The 23,678-nt window shown below is 38.0% G+C and overlaps 2 protein-coding genes across 2 annotated transcripts in view; one reads left to right on the forward strand and one right to left on the reverse strand.

Moving 5' to 3' along the window:
• The window catches only part of ILDR1 (immunoglobulin like domain containing receptor 1), an 11,941-nt gene extending 11,332 nt beyond the window's left edge, over positions 1–609 (reverse strand). Inside the window, exon 1 of the mRNA XM_010719520.3 lies at positions 434–609. Coding sequence (XP_010717822.1) covers positions 434–515 — 82 coding nt within the window. The 5' untranslated portion in view covers positions 516–609. The remainder of the gene's footprint in view (positions 1–433) is intronic.
• A 32-nt stretch (positions 610–641) lies between these two features.
• The window catches only part of CFAP44 (cilia and flagella associated protein 44), a 41,400-nt gene continuing 18,363 nt past the window's right edge, over positions 642–23,678 (forward strand). The window contains exons 1-17 of the mRNA XM_019618921.1: positions 642–720; positions 4,231–4,317; positions 4,798–4,890; positions 5,736–5,907; positions 6,618–6,780; positions 7,806–7,908; positions 8,186–8,402; positions 9,920–10,034; positions 10,553–10,717; positions 11,816–11,971; positions 12,356–12,403; positions 13,414–13,513; positions 14,742–14,836; positions 17,431–17,640; positions 18,544–18,654; positions 21,554–21,706; positions 23,442–23,657. Coding sequence (XP_019474466.1) covers positions 4,242–4,317; positions 4,798–4,890; positions 5,736–5,907; positions 6,618–6,780; positions 7,806–7,908; positions 8,186–8,402; positions 9,920–10,034; positions 10,553–10,717; positions 11,816–11,971; positions 12,356–12,403; positions 13,414–13,513; positions 14,742–14,836; positions 17,431–17,640; positions 18,544–18,654; positions 21,554–21,706; positions 23,442–23,657 — 2,193 coding nt within the window. The 5' untranslated portion in view covers positions 642–720; positions 4,231–4,241. The remainder of the gene's footprint in view (positions 721–4,230; positions 4,318–4,797; positions 4,891–5,735; positions 5,908–6,617; positions 6,781–7,805; positions 7,909–8,185; positions 8,403–9,919; positions 10,035–10,552; positions 10,718–11,815; positions 11,972–12,355; positions 12,404–13,413; positions 13,514–14,741; positions 14,837–17,430; positions 17,641–18,543; positions 18,655–21,553; positions 21,707–23,441; positions 23,658–23,678) is intronic.

Raw genomic sequence — 23,678 nt, forward strand, 5'->3', positions numbered from 1 at the left:
GAGGCACGGTGGGCAGGTACGCCTTCCTGCCCTTCCACACTCGTGCCCTGCTGCAAGCGGGGAGGACGCCGCCTCCCAACTTCAGAAACCTGCTCCAAGATGAATGTTTATCGGTAGACATGTAAACACGCACAGGTTGTGCGTGGCTGGCAGCAGACCTGCCTGCCTATGCTCGGGTGCCAGGGCACCCTGGAGGGGTGGAAGGCGGCAGCAGGTGCGCTCAGCTTCACTCCCCAAGTACACAGAGGGGGACTGAAGTGAGGGTAAGGGCTCTGGTCCCTTGCCTTGTAGAGCAGGAGCCCTCCCTGACAGCAGCAGCCCTGCATCACAACTCCAGTTTCTACTGGATGGAACCACAGAATATCCCAAGTTGAAAAGGACCCACAGAGATCATCGAGCCCAGCCTCCACAGATGATCACCCAAAATCCAAACCGTATGTCTGACAGCGGTGTCCAAACTCTCCTTGAAACTTCAGCAGTTTGGGTCCGCGATGGGCGCAGACATAAATACGCATTTTTGAGCGGGCTCTGTTGTTAGTGTTGGAAAAGACAACCCAAACATAACCCTCCCGCCCGTCTGATTTATGGCGGAATCGCTGCCGCCTCCAACCCAGCCTTAAAAGGCGTATAGGCTCCCCAACCCTCCAAACTACCGCTCCCAGAGTGCTCAGCGGAGCGGTTGCCTGGAGACCGGTAACGCCGCGCTGGATGTGGCCCCAGGTAAGCGGTGGGCTCCGGGCACGGCTCCGACTCCGACTCCGACTCCGACTCCGACTCCGACTCCGTCACCCCTCACACAGACTGTTGGCCCCTCCGTGGCAGCTTCCCCTGAGGCTCTGCAGGCCTCCTTCGGGATTGCTTTAACTGCCCCTTAGCTCGCAGCCTGCCGCAGCGCCCCCCTGCCTGCCGGTGGCCGCGTCCTGCTGTCCCGGTGAGACGGCCGTGGAGGAGGCCGTTGTCATCGGGTCACGCTGCTGTCCGCCTCAGGGCACGGCCATCGCCACCGCCTCTGCGTGCTGAAGTACGCATAAATGCTTAGCTTAACTTAAAACAAATGTTCTGCGGATGAGGCGGGCAATCCCTTATCTCTGAAACGTGGGACATGTTGGTTTTGCTGTACTGTGTGTGAGAAGGCCATTGTTTTTATTGCGTATGCTCTGTAGTTCATTTTTATGGCTTTCCTTTACGCTGTGTGTTAATAAGTAACTGTGGTGATACGGCCTGTTTCATATCTTGCTTAACCGAAACCTGATTACTCACCTTCATCTGCACGGCAGGCTCTAATAGACTTAACGCTCTCACTTGAGTGAGACAGAGCTGGGATGCCTGGGTTGTACAAAGGGCTGTTTTAGTTGGAAATTAGAGTTAGGTTTTATTCCTTCTGTTTTATTGGAAAATATTTTGTGTGCAACGCAGCAATAATCAGGTCTACGCAGGGCTCTGCTGTCCACTTCTTTTATCTCTCTGTTGGAGAACAAAAGACATAATGGGGCTATGGGGGTGATATGTCTAGATCCTGCTTTGCAACTGTAGCCTTGCTGTCTCTCGCTAGTAAATATTTTATATGCATAACTTTAATTGCTGCAAGAATTGATAATTTGTGCTAGTCTTCTCTCTCCTAAGTCCTCTATTTTATAAGACAGCAATATTCTCTACTATGAAAAATTATTTCCTAGGGATTTCGTGTTGATTGCCTAGAGCTGATTTTTAATACTAATTTTGTGGTAATGCAGACTGATAATGACACACAGACAGCACTATGCCAGCTATGCCTGATTTACAGTTGTATGTTTTTCACTCTGTATATGAGCACTTAAATACTTTAATTTCATTTTGAGTGAAGTTTAGTTTTGCAGAACTCTGTTGTTTGCACATGTTGTGGCTGTCGGCAGCCCAGTAAATTGCTGGCATACTGTGATGTGGTCTGAAAGCTAAAAGGAGTCCTTAGTTATTGAATGGTGTGCTGCTTTTCATAAAGAGAAGGAAGAGCCAGAAAAAACTACCAAGAGAACGGCCGCTGAAGTTGAATTAAACAAGAACCGCTTGGCAGATGGGGAGAAATCTGACACTTTCAAAGCAGAGCAAGACTTGAGAAAGCAACCTGGGACAGTTGATTAGTGCTAATTCCTCACAGCAAATACTCCTCTTAATAGCCAAAAGTTTCAGTCCTTAGTTCAAGCCCATATTACCTCCAAGCCAGAAATAGCAGTGAGTAGCCCATAAATACTGTGCTAAAAGGAATCAGGATTAGAATTAATAAAGGAAAACAAAGTCCTGGGATCAGCTGAGTTTTTTTCATGTGGGTGAAAGACAAGGAAAGGAACAACACAAGACAGTCTCTCATGAAAGAAAGAACAAGTTACCGAAAGTACATTTTGAGTTTTGTTCAATACTGGTGGCCAAAACTTTTGTAAAAGAAATTGAAAAATAATGACTACTAGATATGTTTGGTTTCTAAAGGATAACTGTTGGTCACATTTTAATCATTATTTAATTCAGTGCTTTTTATGCTGTTGAAGCATCAGTCATGAGCTTTGTGAAGGCAAGCACTGCATTTATGAAGCTTTACACATACCTCAGACAATCGTACCATGTATTCAAAATACAAGGAAAATCAAATCAAATGAGCATTTATTTGACATGACAAATTCACTGAGATGGCACTGTCATCCCACATTTTTCCTCTTTCTGGAAAAAAAAAAAAATTTAAATGTGTAAAGGTTCATAAATGCAGTGCACAGGAAAAGAAAATCAGAACTCAGAGCGATTTTGTCACAGTGAACTTGCATGAAAGTTTTCTTGGATCAGTCAATCCTCAAAACTGCAACAAAAGTAGACATCCTTCTTCTGAACCTCCTTAGAGTTATTCTTGGCACAGTCTTTGAATGCCATCGTAGAAATATGTACAGTGAACATTATAGCAGCTTTCTGTGACTAGAACCCAGATAATGATGGAGGCAGAAATGTTCAGATCCTCTTTCAGCCTAAAGCATTTTCCAGAGAGGAGTTAATTTATAATGAAAACTATGGTAGACTTAATTTTTAGAAGATAAATGATTGGTAATTAGTTACAATAATTTGAAATGTTCTAGCACTTTTCTCTATGGATATCAAAACACTTTGCCAAGATGGGTAAGTATTATTATCTCATTTTTCACAAGAGATAACTGAGACAGCCAGAGGTGAAATGGCTGATACAAATTGTACACGTCATTACTGGGTTTGGAATTGGAGTTCAGGTCTCTGAAGACTCCACTGTATATTTATGCAACTAGTGTGAAACTTTCTTCAGTAGTATCAGTTCTGTCATCTTACTAAAAACTCATGGATTTCATTTCAATATATTGAGATATATTGTAATTGTTTTGATTTGTTTTCTGAATTCAACATTTTCTGCACTTCTATTTTTGAGCACTCCTGAGGGGTAAATGCTCATTTTAATTCTTAAAAGAAATTATGCAGAAAATTCAGGCTCTGACAAAACCTCAGAACCTTCAGATGAAGACTAAGTAGGGTAAGTTGACTGTATAATGGCATTAACGGCATGTCTACAATATTTCTTTGATTTCACTGTCTTTCTGGGGGGTAGCATTATGTTTGGACACTCTGCCTTTCCTGAAATACCTGAAAAGACCAAGATGACATAAAATATTTTTTTCACAAACATAATGTGACCCAATGTCAGGAAAAAGAAATGCATCCTTAGGGATTTATTCTTGCTTTTGAAGTCCAGCTTACACATACAAACCAATTCATTTTCATACAGGCTATATTTGTTATGCTGAATATTTAGATTTCTTTATATTCAACTGATTAATTTCCTGAATTCTGTGGTATTTGTAAATAATTGTTCCCATGTCCATTTTGCTTTTTGTGAAATCTACCAGAAAAGTTTTCTCTCAAAAGAAAACTCACCCCAGCACATTAAAGAGAAGCTCAGAACATGCAAATCTCTCTTCTGCTTCCCCTGTTGCACAGTAATTAGATGACAGTCTTTCTGTAGCAATGTACACAGAGCTCAGAGGTCTGAAAACTGAACCAATTAATTCACCCTATAAAGTAGGACATATTCTTGGAGTTTCCATACTTGTAGTGTACAGGCAGATCACAAATATTATGTTTGGGAATCTCAACATTGTGGAGGAAATGAAAATAGTCTAAATTTAGTCTAAATTAAATAGATTGCCTTTAGCAACAATAATACTAAAAGTTTCTCTTCACTGCCTTCAGGTAAAGAGGACATGTCATCTCCAAATGAACAAGAGGGAGCAGATGAGAAGGCAGCAGAAGGTACACAGGCAGATCACAGCAGTGTCCGTAAGTACTTTCTGATGTTAGAGTGATTGCAATAGTAAACCTACAGTAGCTCCTGGCTTCTCACACTGCTCACACCTTCCTTTCTGGTATGAGTTCATCTTTGGTTACTGTTCTTAGTGTCGTCAAATTTTGTTTTGATCCTGGTCAAAGATGACTTCTTCCAGAAATATTCTAGGCTGCCTGCTATGTCAGTTGTTCTTGTCATCCTGCAGCCTGCAAAGCCTCTCCCCTGGCAATTCTTGCTGCTTAGATCTGTTTCCATAGCCATTACTGCAATCAATTTGCTTTAAAATATTATTATTTGGAAGCAAACTTCTCTCTACGCTTAATGCTAAACAGCAAGAAGTCCACTGTTTGACAGGCTTTTTTTGTTTGTTTTGCTACACTAGATCTATATTATAGATCTAAATTTAACCTGATGTGTATAAAGAAATTAGTTGAATTAATTCATACCTAAGAGATCCCAACTGTCCTTTATAGAAGAAAGCAAAAGTAGTCTTCCAAAGGAATCACCAGCTGGAGAGGAAGAAGAGGAAGATGTGGAGCACGTGGAAACAGATACGGAGAGTATTGGTGGGTACTGCTATCCTTTGGGGGGGATGTTGGCATTAACTTAGAAATCCCACTGCTTTCTAGTTTTCATTTATTGTCCGTTCTTGTTATGAACAGGATCTCACACCAGTGCCATCGTGCTACAATTATGGAGTTTCACTGAACGCTTCCTGTTGGCTTACTTTGTGTACTTCTTTTCACTCTTTTTCCTTGCTGGTGTCTGACTCCTTAGTTGGTTGAGGGGGAGAAAAAGAAATTCATATAGGGTAAAAAGCTTGCAAAATCAGTAATGGAGATTGAATTTGAGATATCTAACTTGAATTCGGTTTTAACAAGTGCTTCTGACTAGCTGGAATTCAAGTTGACAATATTTTGCATTGCAGTCCAGTAAAGAACTTCACTTACTAACACATTAGCAGTATGCATGTTCTGAGACGGTGTCTTAAGGTGGTCAGCTGTGTATGAAAGAGCAAAGAGCACTTGCTTTTACTAGTAGTTTTGTATGATGATGTGTATTCAGTAGCTGCTGAAAAGAGACATTTCAAATACTATTTTGTTTCTAAAGCTGAGACCTAAGCTCCAAAGCCGAACTACTTCAGTATCTTAGGCTCATTTTTTCCTCCTCTAAATTCTTCAATTTTGAGTATTCACAGTAGGGTTTTTAAAAACAGGAGAGCGGGATTGTTCCAGGGCAAGCTGTTACTAACACAGCATATCCCTGTGTTCAGCTATGGAGTGCCTATTACTTTGTCAAAGGAGATGATGCATGAATCCCTCTCTTTTTCAGTTAAGTACAAGTATCAGCAAGAAACCTAAGATTTATCCTAAATATGAATATTCTTTACATTCCCACTTCTGACATGCAGCGGATGATTTGGAAGAACAAGATAACACTGAAGTATCCCCAAAAGAAGAAAAAATCCTTGAAGGGAAAGAAAAGAAAATCTCAGAAACTTTCTTCTATAGTTATGAAGATATATATTCACGGCCATTTGTCACTGAAGACTCAGGGATACCAATTAACCTTCTTACTCTTAAGTATCCTTTCTGTTGAGGCTGTGCAAATTTAAGGCTAGGTATTTCTTAATTCATGTTGATAAAATTGTACTTGTCTAGTTAGGAGTATCCAGTATGGCATTAGTAGGATACGCTTGGTTGAGGCATCGATAAGAATCCAGCAATGGTCCTGGATGAATTTAATCTTAAACACTGCCTTGACCTTACAAACATTTCTAATTAGGCATAATTTCTACTTTCCTTTTTCTTTTTTTCTTTGCAAACACAGCCAAGTTGCTGTTGAAGACTGGATTTTCTGTTCTCTACGTCTGCCTGCAGACATTTAAGAAGTGAACCTGAATATTTCTTTAGTTTGAACCCTAGCCTGTAAAAGAGTTCTTAGTACTCAGATGCACATTTCTTGCATTATATTTGAAAAAAGATCACCAAACTGATGAAATGTGAATTTCTAGCTGCCCCAAAGGATTCTGCAGAGGCAAGAAGTGTACCCAGTAATGGAAGTGAGAAGGTGGAGCATGAAATTTAGAAGGTCTTCCCTTTGCCTTCCCCTCAGTTATAGAAACTTGATATTGTTTACCTTCCTGTGCGTTGAACAAAACTTGCCTACTGACAGACTTCTAGTCACTGGATTCAGTATTCTTGTGTCAGTTTTGGTGTAAGCATTTCTATCCATTTAGTAAACTATTTTTGAAAGCCAGCATCAAATCTTTTCCTTAATGAATTGTTCTCAGATATTCTTTTGGATATGACTGCATCAGAAGTGTAAACCTGATGGTGTTGGATAGCCAAAGCCTACTATATGTAGCAGGCAACCAAGTGGTGATTCTGGACCTGAAAACTAAATCTCAAAGTTACGTCCGAAGCAGCAGTGGAGGTGGAATTGGGTTTATTGCGGTATGCCTTTCTTCTTTTAGCATGTTGGTCTTTCTTATAAAACAAAATGGTCACTTTGTTTAATGGGAGATTTCTACAGCTGCACGTGTAAGAAAGTATGATACTGATTAGAGGAGTGTAATGCACCATGCAGTACAGGCTAACTGAATCTGTCAGTATAATCAACAGAGCACAAATATCTGCATACTTGTCTCAGGCCCACGTAACTTAAAGGACTGATAAGTGCTGGCTGAGATTCGTTTTGGTATCTATTATATTCTTATTTAAATATTAGTACTCATTTCAGCTCTCTTTTTTTCTTTCTCTCCCATTCTGATAATACTAGATACATATACTAATATTATACATATACTAATACTGATACAGTGTTTTGTCAGTGGTTAAAACTTAGAAAATTAGCAACCTAAATATATGAAGAGAAAAAGGATCTCGTTTCACTCTAGTAAACTCCTATGAAAAGCTTGGAATCTCAAATGCTTTATATGGTTTTGTGGCACCTTCCCCTGTGAATAGCTCTGCCATCTCTCAGTTGTACTATGAGCAAAGCTTTCAGTATACCAGCCTCAGCCTGTTCTGCTGATATAAGCAGCCTTTCATGGAGAATCGTGGTGCATCTATCCATCTTCAGAAAAATGTAATTCAGGATGGCTTTTCTACATCTTTCTGTGTAGATGAATGCTGACCCAAATAGTGCATGTGGAAAGATCAGCTAGTGAGTGAAGTAAGAAAAGTAAAAGAATGCACAATAAAGGAGCTTATTATACAGTTTCTCATGGTTCTGAAGTATATATGTGTGATAATCCTATTTTGTGTGCCTACTAGTTTTACCACTGTGTGTGTATAATGGCTTCATTCAGGTACTAAGCAATAGACTGGCAGTTGTTCAGGAAAAGCATACAGAAAAATGCAACTTAGTATTTACAGCAATATCTTTTGACTAATGAGCGAGCAAATACAATAACTTTGCTAGTAGAATGGAGACAGAGGTGTCATTACACCATGAAACTGGACTTTTGCTTTTCAAGGCACACCCTACTAAGCAGTACTTTGCAGTGGGAGAAAAAGGAGAGAAACCAAACCTCATCATCTACGATTATCCTTCACTGAGGCCTTACAGAATACTACGAGGTAGTGTAAAAAGTACTATTTTCATTTTACGTAAACGGATGGTGTTAGTAGATCCCAGTAGATGGAGTAGCAGCTCACTTTATAAGGAATTAAAAGTTTTTGGTATTCCATGCCAAAATAGAAAGCACCAGTTTCCAGCTTTTTCATTGCAAGAGTGGAGAAAGCTTTTATTTAGTAGAAATAGCCAACTTCTGTGAATGTTGAGCTCCCCTTAAACAGTTTTTCCTATTGTTTCTTCCTTTTTTCCATGCATGTGTGGATTGGTATGTTTCTCCAGAAGGAACAAAAAAAGGCTATGTTTTTGGTGATTTCAACCATACTGGCACTCTGCTGGCCAGTATTGGAAGCAGCCCTGACTACATGTTAACTATCTGGGACTGGAAACAAGAAAAGATTGTGTTAAGGTCAAAAGCTTTTTCACAGGATGTTTACAGAGTCACATTTTCTCCTGATAACGAAGAACAGCTAACTACAGCTGGAGTAGGACACATCAGGTAGGTTCACCAATTATGTTTAATATGTATCAGCTCTAAAGGCATAGCACCTAGATGATGACTGGCAGGAATGTATCATTAGCAAGCGCATATGAGTGGGGAATGCTATTTTACTTTGTCACTGCAATAACAAAGCCAAAAAGTCTTTCAGCTAGTCAGCAAAGTCTTTTAAACATCCTTGTTGTCAAAAAGCGGTGATGCCTGGCATTCAATATGTGTACTACTGGCTTCATTCTTGTAGTTCCAACAAACACTGTGGAGAACTAATAAAAAATATGTATGCATACCTGTCTTGTAGGTGTTTACACAGCATTCATGCCTCCTCCGCTTTCTACCAGTGATTTATTGAGCTCAGCTGCTGTTGGGTAGCCAGTAGAACTTGGTTGTCAAGTCATGGGTTAGAAAGTCACTGATACCACTGATAGAAAAGCTGTGCTTCCATACAGTCCTTTCTGTGCTAAGCTCACAGTTCTTTTTTACAATAAAAAAATAAGTGAGAGCTTTAAACTCTTTGGAACAGAGACTTAACATTCTGACGTGTGTTTATCCAGAGTTCAGTGTTTGCACAGCAGGGACTTAAGATATGGCTTGGATGCTATCATAATAGATACTTTTAAAATTGCAACACATCTAAAATGTCTTTGAATGTTATGGAGGAATCAGATCAAAATCTGAGATGTGCTCTATAATTCGATTGCAAGACGGGTCTGAAATAAGAAACTGCTTACTTAGACCCCAGGGTGAAAGTGGTTTAGAATACATTATTTATGGAAGTCTGACAAAAAAATCTCTTTTATAAACTTTCTTTTGAGCTAAGATACTGTGAATAAGCTCTGACATAGCTTTACAACACAGATATACACGACTCTTAACACAAACGTATTCAAATCCCAATTTCCAGCACTTATCTTAAATGTAATGTTTCCTGCACACACTGTGTACCATCCCTAATTGCAGTATATGTTGATTTTTCTGTAAAACAATAATTTAAAACAATATTTTATTCTGCAAAAAATATAATGATTGACTAGGAATAGCTGTGAAGGTCTAGGGTAAAACTTTTTGCTCACTGAGATTTTACAGTCACACTCAAGACCATGGAGTTATTTGTATGAAAATTAGAGAAGAACTTAGTCCCTTGGATTTACAGAGTTGAACATCATACACTAGAGATAGCAAGAGTAAAATAGACAACTGGAAGTATGTGTATGGGTTGTATCTGTAAAGATATAACTGTTAATTTAACAGTTATTTGTTTTAAATAATAGTGTAACCTTCATTAATCCCATGTTAAATTCTCCTGGGTTTTTCTTAGAGGTAATATATGGGAAAGTTTGTATGTTTACAAAGCTTTATCTCATTAAAACAAACAAACAAAAATATCCAAGGTCTCCTGTGGAAAAATAATAAGAAATGAACGAAATGGAATCCCAGGTAAGATAATTACAGTGTCAGAGAGACTGAAGAGTGTGTCTAGGAAATCTTATATCAGAGAGGGATGTGCTTTCTTTACTCAGGTTCTGGAAGATGGCTCACACATTCACTGGTCTCAAGTTACAAGGAGCTTTGGGTAGGTTTGGAAAAACAGCAGTGACTGACATTATAGGGTATGTGGAGCTACCCGATGGGAAGGTAAGTTGCAATAAGTTTAATTGATTTTGTGTTCCTTCTTGTGTTTTGATGAAAAGTTTATTGAGTAAGTTGGAGAGTTACTATTTACTTCTGAGTGATAGGAGTTAGACCTCCAGTGCACTGCTCTAATAAGCTAATATTGACAGTAATTTGCCCAAGGAAAATTGCTTGCTTTGTAATAATTGAAAGGACGTTTAATATTATAATTCCCGGACAGAAGATCTCTGTTGGTTTAGAACTGAGACTCCTCTTATAGCATGGTAAATATGTTTGTGTAAACAATGAAAAGTATGTTAGCCACAATCTTCAATCATTTCAGTGCAGGTAAATGATGTCATATTCCTTAAAAGTTGAATCTTATCTTTTTTTACAACTTCTCTTGAAAATACCCATGCATTGCTATCTATTTAATGCTTTTGTAGTAGGAAGTCACAAAGTTAAGCAGATCCTTAACATTGGTAGTACAGAAACATTGGTAAGTACAGTTGCTTGTCTGCTTCTCTCCCTTTGCACTGAAGGTTATTTCAGGAGCTGAGTGGGGCAACTTGCTGCTTTGGGAAGGGGGCCTCATCAAAGTAGAGCTCTGTCGAGCTGGACACAAGCCTTGTCACAAAGGCCCTATCAGCCAGATAGTTCTGGATGAAGGAGAACTTGTCACTGTTGGAAAAGATGGCTTCATTCGGGTGAGGTTTTTTTGCTCTGCTTTTAGGTGTACAAATCAGAAGATAGACGTCACTATTTTCTCTACCAGAGCTTATTTATGGAGACATCTTTACATTGCAGTTGCTTTCTGAGAATTAATTTTTAGATGAGAATAAGGACAAGTCTCCACAGTGTTCGTGTTTGAATCAGGTTGTGTTTATTCACATTCTGTTTCATTCTGGTAAATGTTGTTTCAAAGAATAAACAATGGCAACATTGAAATTAATTTTCTGGTTATTTTAATGCTTAGGTCATATATACAAAAATTAATTAAATCTCAGAGATACATGCACTGAAATAGAGGAACAGTCAGAATAAAAAGTACTGGGTATCCTGAAGTTAACACATAATTCTATAAAATAAAGTAAAAATGGTTTACTTATTCATACCAGTTTCTTATCTCATCCGTCAGTTATCAAGGATTTTGCAGTGTCGTGTACCTGCTTTTTAAGAGGAGACAAGGTGTCTTCTCTTCATTTGTGAAAGATCCAGGTAGCTAACAGGAAGCTGTTGTAGACAGCAGAAGGTTGCTAACACCCTGATTTTTTTGTTGTTTTTTTGTTTTTGTTTTTGTTTTTTTAATATTTCATAAATTGATCTTATCCCATTAGGAAAATTAACTTGTTTGTAAGGATGCCAATTGACATTTTGTTGTCATACCTCAAAGCAGAACCATGGGTATGTTACTTTTCCCATTTGTCCTCCATGTTGCCTATGTATGAGCAATGCTCAGAGCAGTCAGATAACACTTACTTTCTATAACTCTGAGGTTGCTCTGTATAGTGCTACCAGTGCCAGGGCCGAATTTAAGCTATTGTTATATCAGAATTGGACAGGAAACTTTTACATATACTTTGCATTGCACTCAACTGTATGAGATGGTATTTGCTAATTGTCAATGTTTCAGGTTATATTCAGAAAAGCAGGATGTGTGCTGTGTGTCATACTTCATCTGTAGAATCTATCCTCTCTTGGTTTGGCAAGATTTTGAATTTCCCTATTAATTGTATGTAAAAACATAATCTGACCTAATAAAAGCCAGGTCTCTTTTTTTCTTTGTTGTTTTCAATTCTTTGAAGGTATGGAACTTTGAGGCAATAGATCCTGCTGATTCTGTGGATGAGACAGGGTTATTGGAGATGGAGCCTATGAATGAACTTCGTGTTGGCAAAAATGTCAGTCTAAGTTTCATGTGTAAAATTCATGACTGTGGACAGCCCTTTTGGTATGCTCAGGTAAGATACACTCAGAGTACGTACAGCCCTGTTGAGAAAATGAATGAGAGAGGCAATGTTAATGAATAGCAGTAATACCTTACAGGTTGGTGCATCTCTTTTCTGTAGAACCAATCTTTTGGATTTATATTTGCTGTGTAGTAACATGTGAGTCTATGGTTTTGCAGAGCCAGAGCTGCCTAAGAGTAGGAGAGCGTCAAAATTTATTATTCAAGTTCTGTTGTCCTGGACTGATGGGTAGGACTGGTGAGACCAACATCACTACTTCAGTCATTTCATTTTCACAGTGATAATCACCAAGGAATTTTTAAAGGAGTTGTTGTTTTATTTCCACATTGAGGTTTGAAAATATTCATGTTACATGTTTTGGTTTTGTTTCTTCAGGATGCCAATGGAAAGATCTGGAAGCTGGATTTGACTTTTTCAAACATAGTAAGTTTATTTTCTTTTTTGATTTCTTCATTTCCTTTATAGTAACTTGTTTTAACTATGTGAGATGCATCTACAATGAAATCTGTGGTTAGTGAAAATTTTTGCATTGAAACAGATCTTTTTCAGAATGAGTTTTTTCCATAATATTATTGATAATCCTGCCCAGTCATTATAATCAAAAGTCACTATTGATTTTTGCTTCCTGAAGTGTTGGCTGCTAAATTCAAATTATCTTAAACTGGAAATAAAAGTTGCATGTGTGCAGGAAATGAGTTCAAGGATTCCTTATATGTTCTGTTTAGTTGGTGTATTTGAAACAATTGCTACTGTTACCTCCAAATGACATAAAGAACTAGGAAAAACAAGGAGAACATATGCACTTTGTATATTTTATCCAGCTGATTTCTATTATTGCTGCTGGAGGTGTTTTTGATGAAGGAATAGATGACAAAGGTAAAATGAAAGCATGTAATTTTTGCTCCAGAACATATTCCAATCAAAGGAAATATTTCCATTAATAAATTCTAGGGAAACAGATAAATCATGTTTCAAGAATTTCATGATTAGAAAAGATTATTAAAACATGCTATAAAAAATAAGGTAAAGAATGGACAGCAAAAATAGAATCCCTTGCATGATGAAAAAATTTCCTAGGTATTGCAAGCCCTAGTCTTGACAGTATTTTCTTTGCCTTTAGAGCAAAAACTTTTTGCTAAAAATGTTAATTCTAGGCTTGAAAATGCTTAATGGAAGTGGGCATGCTATAGTTCCCTTTATTTTTACACTGAGAATGGTGGCATTCTAAATCAACTTAATGTTCCCATACTCATGATCTTTTCATGAACATTTGAGCTTTAAAAAAAATAAAATAAAAAAATTGCCTATAGGCAACTCGTGCCTGGCAAATTTTGTTTAAATTTTGCCTAGATTTTTCATGTTGACTGTAGCTATGGCTAGTAATAACTTCAAAGCACATAGCAAAACTTCTGTTTTTCTATTTCACACGGCAGACCCGTGATCCAGAGTGCCTCTGCACCTTTCACTCTAGAAGGATTGAGGCCATGAGTGTCTCTCCCATGACATACCTTCTGGCCACCACTGCTCTTGACCGTAAGTACACTACTCCTTTGTTCTTATACTTCTGGAATCCTTGTTTTTTTCAGAGCAATGATGATTGGTTTGGAACAATTTTCTTTCGAACAAATTGTGTATTTGCTCTTCAAAAACCACTTTACAGACAACTGTTATTCCTGGGATTCATTCTTGTACAGTTAGGACAAGTCATTAAAGTTTTGAAGTAACACTTTGGGATTGCCTCATCTTAAAAGCCTGGGATTTTACTGGGAAATGTTTTTAATGGGAGAAAGTTTTAATGGTAAGATTTGTAAATTGTTTGTTCTGAAGGAAGAGCTGAAAAGATGAGACATTTGGTTTGAATAACAGCATTTGTATTCAAGCCTCCAGACAGATAAGTGTTGGGGTCTTTGTTTTGTAAGGAATTGCTTACATTTCTCATTGTGTAAGTCATTGTGAATATTAATATTTGTGGCTTTCTTAGAAAAAGCAATAGCTATCTCACTCTCAGCAACAGATAACATGTTAATTATAGATATTAATTTAAGTTATATAAATATTGCTATCTATGCCTCTTACTGTTAGCCTTACCATAATTTGAAAGAAGAACCACAAGACAGAACATTAACAGTGTCATTTATGATGCTTAGAAAATGCTACAAGATTTTAACTCAATTATTGTCAGCTGTACCTTGTCATTTGTCTGTGTTATACAATATATGTGCACTTCTAGCCTGAAGATAAACTTGTAACAGTTGAGCAAATTACCAGCTGGAATGGAATTTAATGCAAACCAATGTGTGTCTACTAATCTACCTCTGGTGAAATTGGATTTTCTTTGGAAAATCTTCCATTTCCGTCCACTTAAATATTTTCCTCCCTAGGCAATTCCAAGTAGTAGTGTATCATCTTTTCCTATGTTGACAGTACAGATTTCCCTTAGAGTAGTCCACAGTTCTGCGATTACTCAAAAATTACACATGGTGGTCAGCATGGGACTTCTTATTACACCCTTCAGCCCTGACAACTCATGGGGGTGACTTAAAAGAGTGAAGTAATCTTATGTTTTGTTGATGAGCTCCATGCACCATGCTACTTCATAACTATCAGTTATGTCTTTCTAGGTGTATGTTTGATACTGAAAGAGAAAAACTAATAAATTTCCATACAGTTTTTCATTCAAATAAATAGAAATTTCTCCATTAATCTTAAATTGGAAGTGACATTGTAAGACATAAATTCCTATTGTTTCCTTTACCTTCAGGGTCAGTGCGTATCTATGATTTCATCAGCAACAGTCAACAGAGTGAAATTAAGTTTAAACAAGGAGGAACAGCATTGTCATGGGCACCTCATGTTGTAAGTTTTTATTTGTGTGTTAACAAAAATTCATAAAGGACCTACAAGTCTGCAAGCATCAAGAAAAATCCTCACGATGCAAAATATTAAAGAAGCTACTGTTTAGTTCATGCTGGGATTTACTGTATTAGTATGTATGTATAAACTTGTGTAGCAGTATGTATGTATACAGTGCAGAGTTTGATTTTACTGTGAGTTGTCAGGTATCTAACTTTGTGAAGTTTTAAAATCAGATCTCTGTGTGTGTTCTGGGAAGTAATGTTAGTTTATAGACTAACAACTTCTGTTGAATCCAAGCAGAGCAATCAGCAATTAACATAAATTAGTTAACACATGTCAAAATGACAGCTCAGAAAATCCACAAACATTTGGAGATTAATCATAAAAAAAAATTGTTACCAGAAATGATCATTTGTAGACTGTGGAGTCTATCACTTTTAGACATATTTACTAATTTTAATTAAAATAGTATCTAATTATGTTCTTAAAGAAACATAGCAAGCTTGGTGGTTTCACTACAAGCAGATTTATGGAGTGCTTTGGCTGAATTTTGAAGGCAAGGACAGCAGCACTGAGACAGTACACTTGATAACTGTAATTCCAGTCACACAGGCTTGCAGAAATTCTATTAGGTGATGACCAAAACAGTCACCACAATAACTTGTACAGCATTGCAGAACAAAATCAGATCAGTTTTACAAAAGTTGATGCTAAACACAGACTGAAAAAGCAGGGATATTTAGTCTCCCTAGCTTCTCTTAAACTCTCATTAAATACTTGCATATAGATTAAGGTTCTTGAATGTATTTGAAAATTTGCACTTTTAATCTAAGAAAACACATAATCCCGTGCATTTCAGAGCATCTCTATCCCATTACATCTTCATAGACAAGGTGCCAAAATGGAAGTTAGGTAAGTGACATAGATATTAAATTGCCTGAATGACTGGGCCTCGGGGGGCTGTGATCAATAGATCAGTAGCACAACCTCCAGTTAGAGAGAAGCCTCTAGTTGTGGACTCAAGCGGTCATTACATGGACCAATACTCCTCATTAATTACCTGAATACTGGGACAGAGTGCACCTTTGGTAAGTTTGCAGATGATAAATACTGAGAGGAGCAGCTGATAGGCCGGATGGTTGTGCCGCCATTCAGAGGAACCTGGATGTGCTGGAGAATTGGGCTGAGGGGAATCTCATGGAGTTTGACAAAGGAAAAATACAAAGTTCTGCATCTGGGTAGGAATACCAGAGGCATCAGTACTTCCTGGGAGGCCACCAGCTGAAAAGCAAATTCATGGAGAAGGATCTTGGGATCCCGATTGATGCCAAGCTGGTCATTAGCCAGCAATGTACCCTCGTGGCAAAGAAGGCCAACGGCATCCTTGGCTGCATTAGGAAGGCTGTTGTTAGCTGGTCAGGGAGGTGATCATACCTCTTTACTCAGTGCTTTTGAGACCACATCTGGAGTACTGTGTCCAGTGCTGGGCTCCCCAGGAGAGTAAAGATGCAGATTTACTGGAGGAAGTGAAGTGCAGGGCCACAGATCTGAAGACCATGAGTGACTGACTACTTTTGATCATCTAGGGAGCAAAGTTGCCATACACCTGCTTATTACAGAGATGATTTTTAAGATAGGACAACATAGGCTCATCTCTCAAGATTAAAAAAAAGAACCAGTTACACCTGGCTTCCTACAATAACCTCCATAACAGTTTCATACATAGCACTGTGCTTTTACCAGCTGCTCACCAATTTTATCCATTTACCCTTGTCTCCTCACACAGCAATTTTCTTTTTAGTCTCTTTTCTAGCATACATTAATGTTCACATTATTACAGCATCATATATGTGATGATGCAGTTTGCAACATATCTGAATTTGACTCAGCTTGTAAATCACTTCAAGATGCTACTGTATATGGCTATTATCAGCTACATCTGTGAGTCCAGATAGTTCCAGCTAAAACACAAGACTGTTTCTGCTAACCCTTCTCTCTCACAGTTTAAGTCTGTCTACATTTTTATCAACTGTATTACCCTCAAGGCAAATTAAAGTCTCCAAAATTTATTTCTGTCTCAAGTAGATATCTCAAGTCTCAGTTGACAGTTGAACTTTACATGGTCAGCCAGACACAAGTTTATGCCCGCATCTCTTCAAATATTATACCCACATTGAATGCCAAATATTATATTCAAGATAGTATAATAATTATTTTTGGAATTTCAAATCTTCTCCTTAAGAAGATACTGGTATGGATGCCTATCTGTGTGAACCACCTTTTCCTCACTAGTTGTAATTACATCTTCACCAAAGTTCCCAGTCTCAAAGCATGTCATCAATAAGTAAAATGAAAACCACAGACAAAAAACCCAAACCAATGAACCAATCTAACCACCCCACACCTCCACTTTTACTCAGTCCTATCCTTCACTTTACGGTGGCTTATTAGAAAGAATAAACAAAATTTCCCTTGTCACGTACATGTAAGATGAGTTACAAGTTAACAGCAGAACACGTGACATACAGATTATTATTCTAAACTCGCTGAAGTAAACTGTGATTTTTTCTTTTTCTTCATTCTTCCACTCAAAGGTAAATCCTAAAGGAAGTCTAATTGCTGTGGGGTTTGAAGATGGTGTTGTCCGCATAATTGAAGTTTATGATCCCAAAGGACTTCCCACTCTTGCTGAACGGCCCAATATAAGTAATGCAGAGATAAATCTGAAACAAGCTTTTAAACCTCATACTGCTGCAGTTACAGCCTTGGCGTATGAACGAAATGGAGATGTCTTTGCCACGGGGGTATGTATCACTTCCTTTGTTTATTTTTATTAAGCAACAACTTCCAAGATTATTTAAAGAGTTTAGGCAAATTTTGGTCACTGACAATGCAGTTATACTTCTGTTATTGCTGTTGATTGCTTCTCAGTACTTCTCAGTAGTGCCAGGGGAAGAGAAGGATCTGTTTGCACACGCTTTGTTTCCTGAAGGAAAGCAATCATGCAATACATACAATTTGTTTTTTGAGTTACTGGATTGTTTAATGTGAATTCTGTAATCCCTTTTGAAGATGCGTTTGGCTTATTTTTGAATTAGTTTAGTAGTATCTCACATCTAGTAAAAGCAAGTCCATTTGTACACCAGCTTGGTAGAACACCGGTAGATGCCCAACACTGTTTTGCATTACAAGAAGATCAACTGATCAGTTTGTCAGTGTGTCTGCTAGGCTTTGAAATGATTTCCAGTCAGAAAACTGGAAACAGGTAACAAGCTACATCAGAGATCAAAACAGGAAATCCAGACAACAGTTTGGGAACATCAGAATACAAGGCTGTGAACAGGTATACCTCTGACATAGCTCAGGCTAGGGCAGAAGAGTTAGGCCTAGCCTTTAGGTGAGTTCCTGGAGCAGTGGGCAAAAGGTGCCTAAATTGAGATGCTAGGAGAGGCTCATAAGGGCAACTGAGGCCTACAGCTCTACTCAGCAGCCTAGAGGAAGTTGAGCAGGATTATTATTCCCCCACACTGGAATCATGAAAATTCAATTCTAACTTCTAATGCACTTGCAAATCCCTTCATCTAGCCAAAGAACATCTGAAGGATGTGTTTCACACAGTACTTAAAATCGCTCAGATGTTTTGTCCGCTTTCAATCGATAATAATCTTTTTTTTTCCTTTTTTTTTTCTTTTTTTTCTTTCCTTCAGAGTAAAGACAAAACAGTTTTCTTTTTTGCTGTTGAAGAAGAATACAAGCCAATAGGATTCATCCATGTCCCTGGGCCTGTGCAGGCATTACAGTGGTCTCCACCTTCTCATGTGAGTAATGCATGCTTGTTTTTTTTCTTTCTCTTTTATGTCAGAATGAAAACCAGTGAAGGTCCATCAATCTGGCTACGTTCTCTATACACAGTGCAAAACATGTTTTGCTGCTTTTTTCTACACACCTTCAGAATGAAAGATAGATTTTGTGTAGCTTTACGTCTAGTTCATTCACTTTGATAAATGTTGGACTTTGCATAATCAAGAGCAGAAACATTGATAAGCCACAGAATTTTGTGCAGTATTTTGAGTACCTGCCTTGAACCAGCAAGCCTGTGCCTTTTGCCCACATTAATACAATCATTTGGAGTTGTAGACAAAAGTTTCAGAGCACATTAAGAAAACATTTGTGTTTCTCTGAACTTACGCTAAGTATTCATTGTCATTCAGTGACATAAGCAAATAGATTCTTGATAGTACTTTAGAAATTTGGTGTGATTATGGTAATGTGAATTTTTTGCTGGTTCAGTATTGTTATTTAGAAGGAAGATAGTTCACTATATTTAAAACTGAAAAAGTGGCCACCAGGGTCCATTATAATGCTTTACAATGGCAGACTTCAACTATTATTGATTGTTTTTTGAGAGCAGATAAAAAATGCGCTGGGAAAAGAGCTCTTTCTAGCATGAACTTTATCTTACAGCAGAACATACAGGTTTTGGTCAAACAGTTACATTTTGGGTCCTTTGCTTGAGGACAAGATGCTTCTTACTACCAGAAAAGTACCCATCATGTTTTTGATGTGTCACATTCCTCCGAGTAATTTTTTACTACAGGTAATAAGTCTCCACTGCTAGATGTGAGTGCTTAATAAGCATAATTCAAGCATCAGAGTGTTTTGTTGTTTTTTTTTTCCTCTTTAAATAAGCGCCTTGGTAATTAAACACTATACGTTTAATGAATGTGTTTTTAAGGATGAGATTTTGTAGAAGATATGATTCCTCATTAAGGTTTCTGTAGCAACTCTAATATATCCCCTGGCACATTTTTAGTGTTGGGTCAGATGGTAATCTCTCTGTTCTCCAGGTAGCTTATGAAAATTGAAACTACGTACAGACTTGCATTATAAATTCTCAAAACACTAAATAATTATTACCCTCACCTTGTCTATTCTTCCTGACCTGGCATTTTAAGGGAATCAGCATGTACCAACAATTAAAAAAAGCAAACAAACTTAAGCTAAATAGCATTTGGCAAGATTCCCAGGCCAGTCTTGAAGGTATTAAGGGATTTAAAATCATAGAAGCATACAGATTTTCAAACATTTATCAAAACAAAAACTCAGCTCCTAACTTCTGGGCCAGATTTATCTTTAAATTTACCAGACCCCCAATATATATTATGATTCTTCCTGGCTCGATGGTGTTCAGTATAATAGCAGTTTTGTATAAGGCAAGGTCTTTTTCAGTTCCTTAGCTTTTTCTGGGATACATGTGTGGAGGTCACTACAAAATACCATCTCCTATTTATTTATATAGAAAGTGTAACAGATACAAAGAGCACAGTACCACTATTTGATAGAGCAAATTCTCAGCTATAAAACACTCTTTTCCAACATGATCACTGCCATTAGCCATGCATTTTCACCAGTGATGAACAAGAGGAAAAATCTACACTAGCAGAAGCACCCCAGTGTTTCATAGCCTCTATGACAGCATCGTTGCTAGGAAAATGTTGCCTATGCAGTCCATCTGTCATTGACCCAAACAGATGAAAGTCAGAAGGTGCCAAATCCAGACTATATGGTGAATGTGGTAGGACAGTCCAACCAAGGTTGGCAAATGTGCTCCATGGTTTTCAAACTGGTATGAGGCCTGGTATTAATGTGTTGCCAGAGAAAGAATGTCTTCTTCTCTAGCCTGACTCTGGAAGTTCAAGCCTTCAGTTTAGTTGGCATCACCATGAAGTGGTCAGAGTTCATGGTTTGTCTGGGTTCCAGGATATCCAGGAGGATGACCCCTTTGCTATCCCAAAAGAGAGTGCTCATCACTTTATCAGCTGAAGGCTGCATCTTGGACTTTTTCTTTGATGAGGAATTCACATCACCATTCCATGGACTGCCGTTTCGACTCCAGTTCATAGTGATGACACCACATGTCATCACTGATAATCATGCAGTGTAGGAAATTGTCACCTTCAGCCTCACATTGGTTCAGCAGGTCCTGACAAGCTTGCATATAATTTTCTGTCTGTTGCAGCATGAGCATTTGTGGGACTAATCTGGCTCAAACTTTGTAATGTTGCTACCACTGTTTCCAACACACTGAAGCTGATCTTCAACTCTGTACGCAGTTCCCTGATTGTAATCCTCTGATTCTCACAAATGAGCTAATCAAGATGCTCTTCATTTCATGATGTGACAGCTGTGCATGGCCATCCAGAACATGGCTCATCTTTCATGTTGATGTCACCAGTGCTAAAATGCACTACTCATTGCCTCACTGTACTCACATCCACTGTTTGTTCTCCATAAATGTTCAGCAAGTGTCAATGAATGCCAATGGGTGCCATTTTTTCCTCATGTAGGAATTCAGTTCCACACCTTTGCTTTATACACACTTCCACGTCAGACCCCACAACAACAAAATGTAAGGGAATATTGGTGGGAAGTTTCCACCTCTACTGCCATACCACCAACAGCCACCTCTGACATCATGGGCCAACATAATAAGATAGAAAGTATTGCTTTCAGAGCAGCCCTCATATAAGAAAAGTTCACTGGTTTCTGGTGTCCATATAAGAGTATCCAATCAAATAACAATACAGTTAAGAGCTAATGTCTCCTGATTGGAGTTTGATTTTGAGAAGGTTCATCTACTTTACTGACTTTTTCCCATTTCTCTCAATTCCATTTATACACCTGCCTCATACTTGTATTTTTTGTGTTTTTGTGTAGGTGGCGAGCACACTTCTCATCCTCTGTGAGAATGGATATGTTCTCCAGGTTCCTGCCCCTCTCCCTGAGAAACAGGAACCAGTATCCACCTACCATATCAAAAACCTGCCAACACAGTACTTTCATTTTTATAGCATTAAATCCCGAATCAAGGTAAAGAAGTCTCCTTTGGAAAAATCCCATATTAATGTTCAGAAGACAAAGCTTCCTCCTGGAGTTTGTACTCTCTGTATTGAAGTGCAGGATTTTGGCTAAGCTTCTTAGAAGGGAAAGCAAGGTGGAGTCCATTTCAACATTTGAAATTTCAAGTTGCTTGTTCATTCAAATATAAAATGCATCACACTGAAAACATGTTGTGTGTTTTGATTAAACATTAGTGAAAGTAAAATAAGCACACTCGTTTTTTACAATATTTTTATTTTGGTAATTTTCAGAAAAAGTATGTTTCTTTATTTGATGTTAGCCCTGCAGCAAATTCCTTTGAATGGTCATAAAACACTTATGTGGTCACTTTGAGGCAAACATGAAATATTTTTTTTTAATTTTCAGCAGTTATATGTTTTCAATTTTTTTCTGTTGTAACAACTTAAAAGGGACATTTTTTACCTTCCGTATCGAAATCTATGTATTTCTGAATAAAAATTAGCTTTTTAGAAGATGTGCAGAAGTAAAAGTGTTATGCCAGTTGTCAGCTATCTTTAATTTCAGGAAATTAGAAACAAAGCTGGTAGTAGGCTGAAGAGCACAACTGCACTGAGCAGACTTTCAGTTCAATCCACCATTATCCTAGCAGCCTATATGGTTCTGTTCTTAACCAGCCTTCACTGTTCACTGCTTCTGTATTCTGAGCAGTATGTTACTGAATGTTAGATGAAGTCTCATTTCTTGTTATAAGTAGGAGGATATCGACATTCAAGATAAAGATTCTATGGTGGTTTTCTCCAATTAAGAACCATAAAGATAGCATACGTGTCTAAGAAAAGATTGAATGCATTGTGTGCTGAGTTTTTTGAGATTTTGTTTGTTTTAGTCAAAAGAGAACAATATAAATATAAATTTATACACATATATAAGACACAGTAAGTCAGGATGATAGAAAACGTTGTCATCTCATTCCTCTGGGAGAATGGGTCAATAATTAATACGTTGCAACAAGAATGTTTTAGATAATATGTAAGGAAAGATGTAACAGTAAGGATGGTGAAACACTGAAATAGATTACGTAGAGCATGGAATCACCATAGTAGGAGATCTTTAAAGTGTAGATTGGACAAACGTCAACACATAATACATAAGGTTCAACTTATGCTGCTCTGGGACAAAAGAACAATCTTTTGAAACCCTTTCTAGGCATTTCTCTATGACTTTCTATCAAATATTTTCTTAAGAAAAACCTGTTCTAGACAATTTTTTGGCTATTTGTTTTTGCTCAAGGTGGCTTGAATGGAATGATTTTGTGTCCTTCCTTCAGTTTTAAGAAGTCAAGTCCATTACAGTTTCTCTCTTTTACTGTATGTACATCAGTGACATCTTAGAACCTGAAAATCTGACTTCAGCTTTCCAGGCATTTTTTATCCTTTCCAGGAAGATTTCTGCATAAGTAGCATACTAACAGTAGTTAATATTGGGAATAATCTCTCTGAGGAAATGCTGAAGTCTGCTTCTTATGCAGAATGACTTCTGTTTCCAAGAACCTGATTTAAACACTTTGGAGGGGGGAAATGGGCATTTCCCATGAGGCTTGGTTGATTAGTTGAAGGAAAAGATATTTCTCTTTCTGTGTATGTAATGCCAGAACCACCTTGAATTTTGTTTATGAGACTACTTCAGTCAGTAACTCACGAATTGCGTTGGTTTTATGTCTCTGTTTCACTGCTCGTTATAACAGCTGGAAGAGGAGATTGCACTGAGGGAGAGAAAAAAGCAAGAGAAGGAAAAAGCAAAACTCGAACGGATAAAGCAGCTACAGGCGATGGGAAAGGAGGTGGAAGAAGAAGAACCTGAAGAAGAAGAAGAGCCATTGCCATCAATCTACATACCAGAGGAGCCCAGCCCCATTCTCTGTGGGTTTTATTCAGCACCTGGGAAATTTTGGCTTTCCTTGGTAAATCCTTTTTTCTTTTTT

The sequence above is a fragment of the Meleagris gallopavo genome, chromosome 1 (genome assembly GCF_000146605.3).
Source record: "Meleagris gallopavo isolate NT-WF06-2002-E0010 breed Aviagen turkey brand Nicholas breeding stock chromosome 1, Turkey_5.1, whole genome shotgun sequence".
Lineage (NCBI taxonomy): Eukaryota > Metazoa > Chordata > Aves > Galliformes > Phasianidae > Meleagris > Meleagris gallopavo.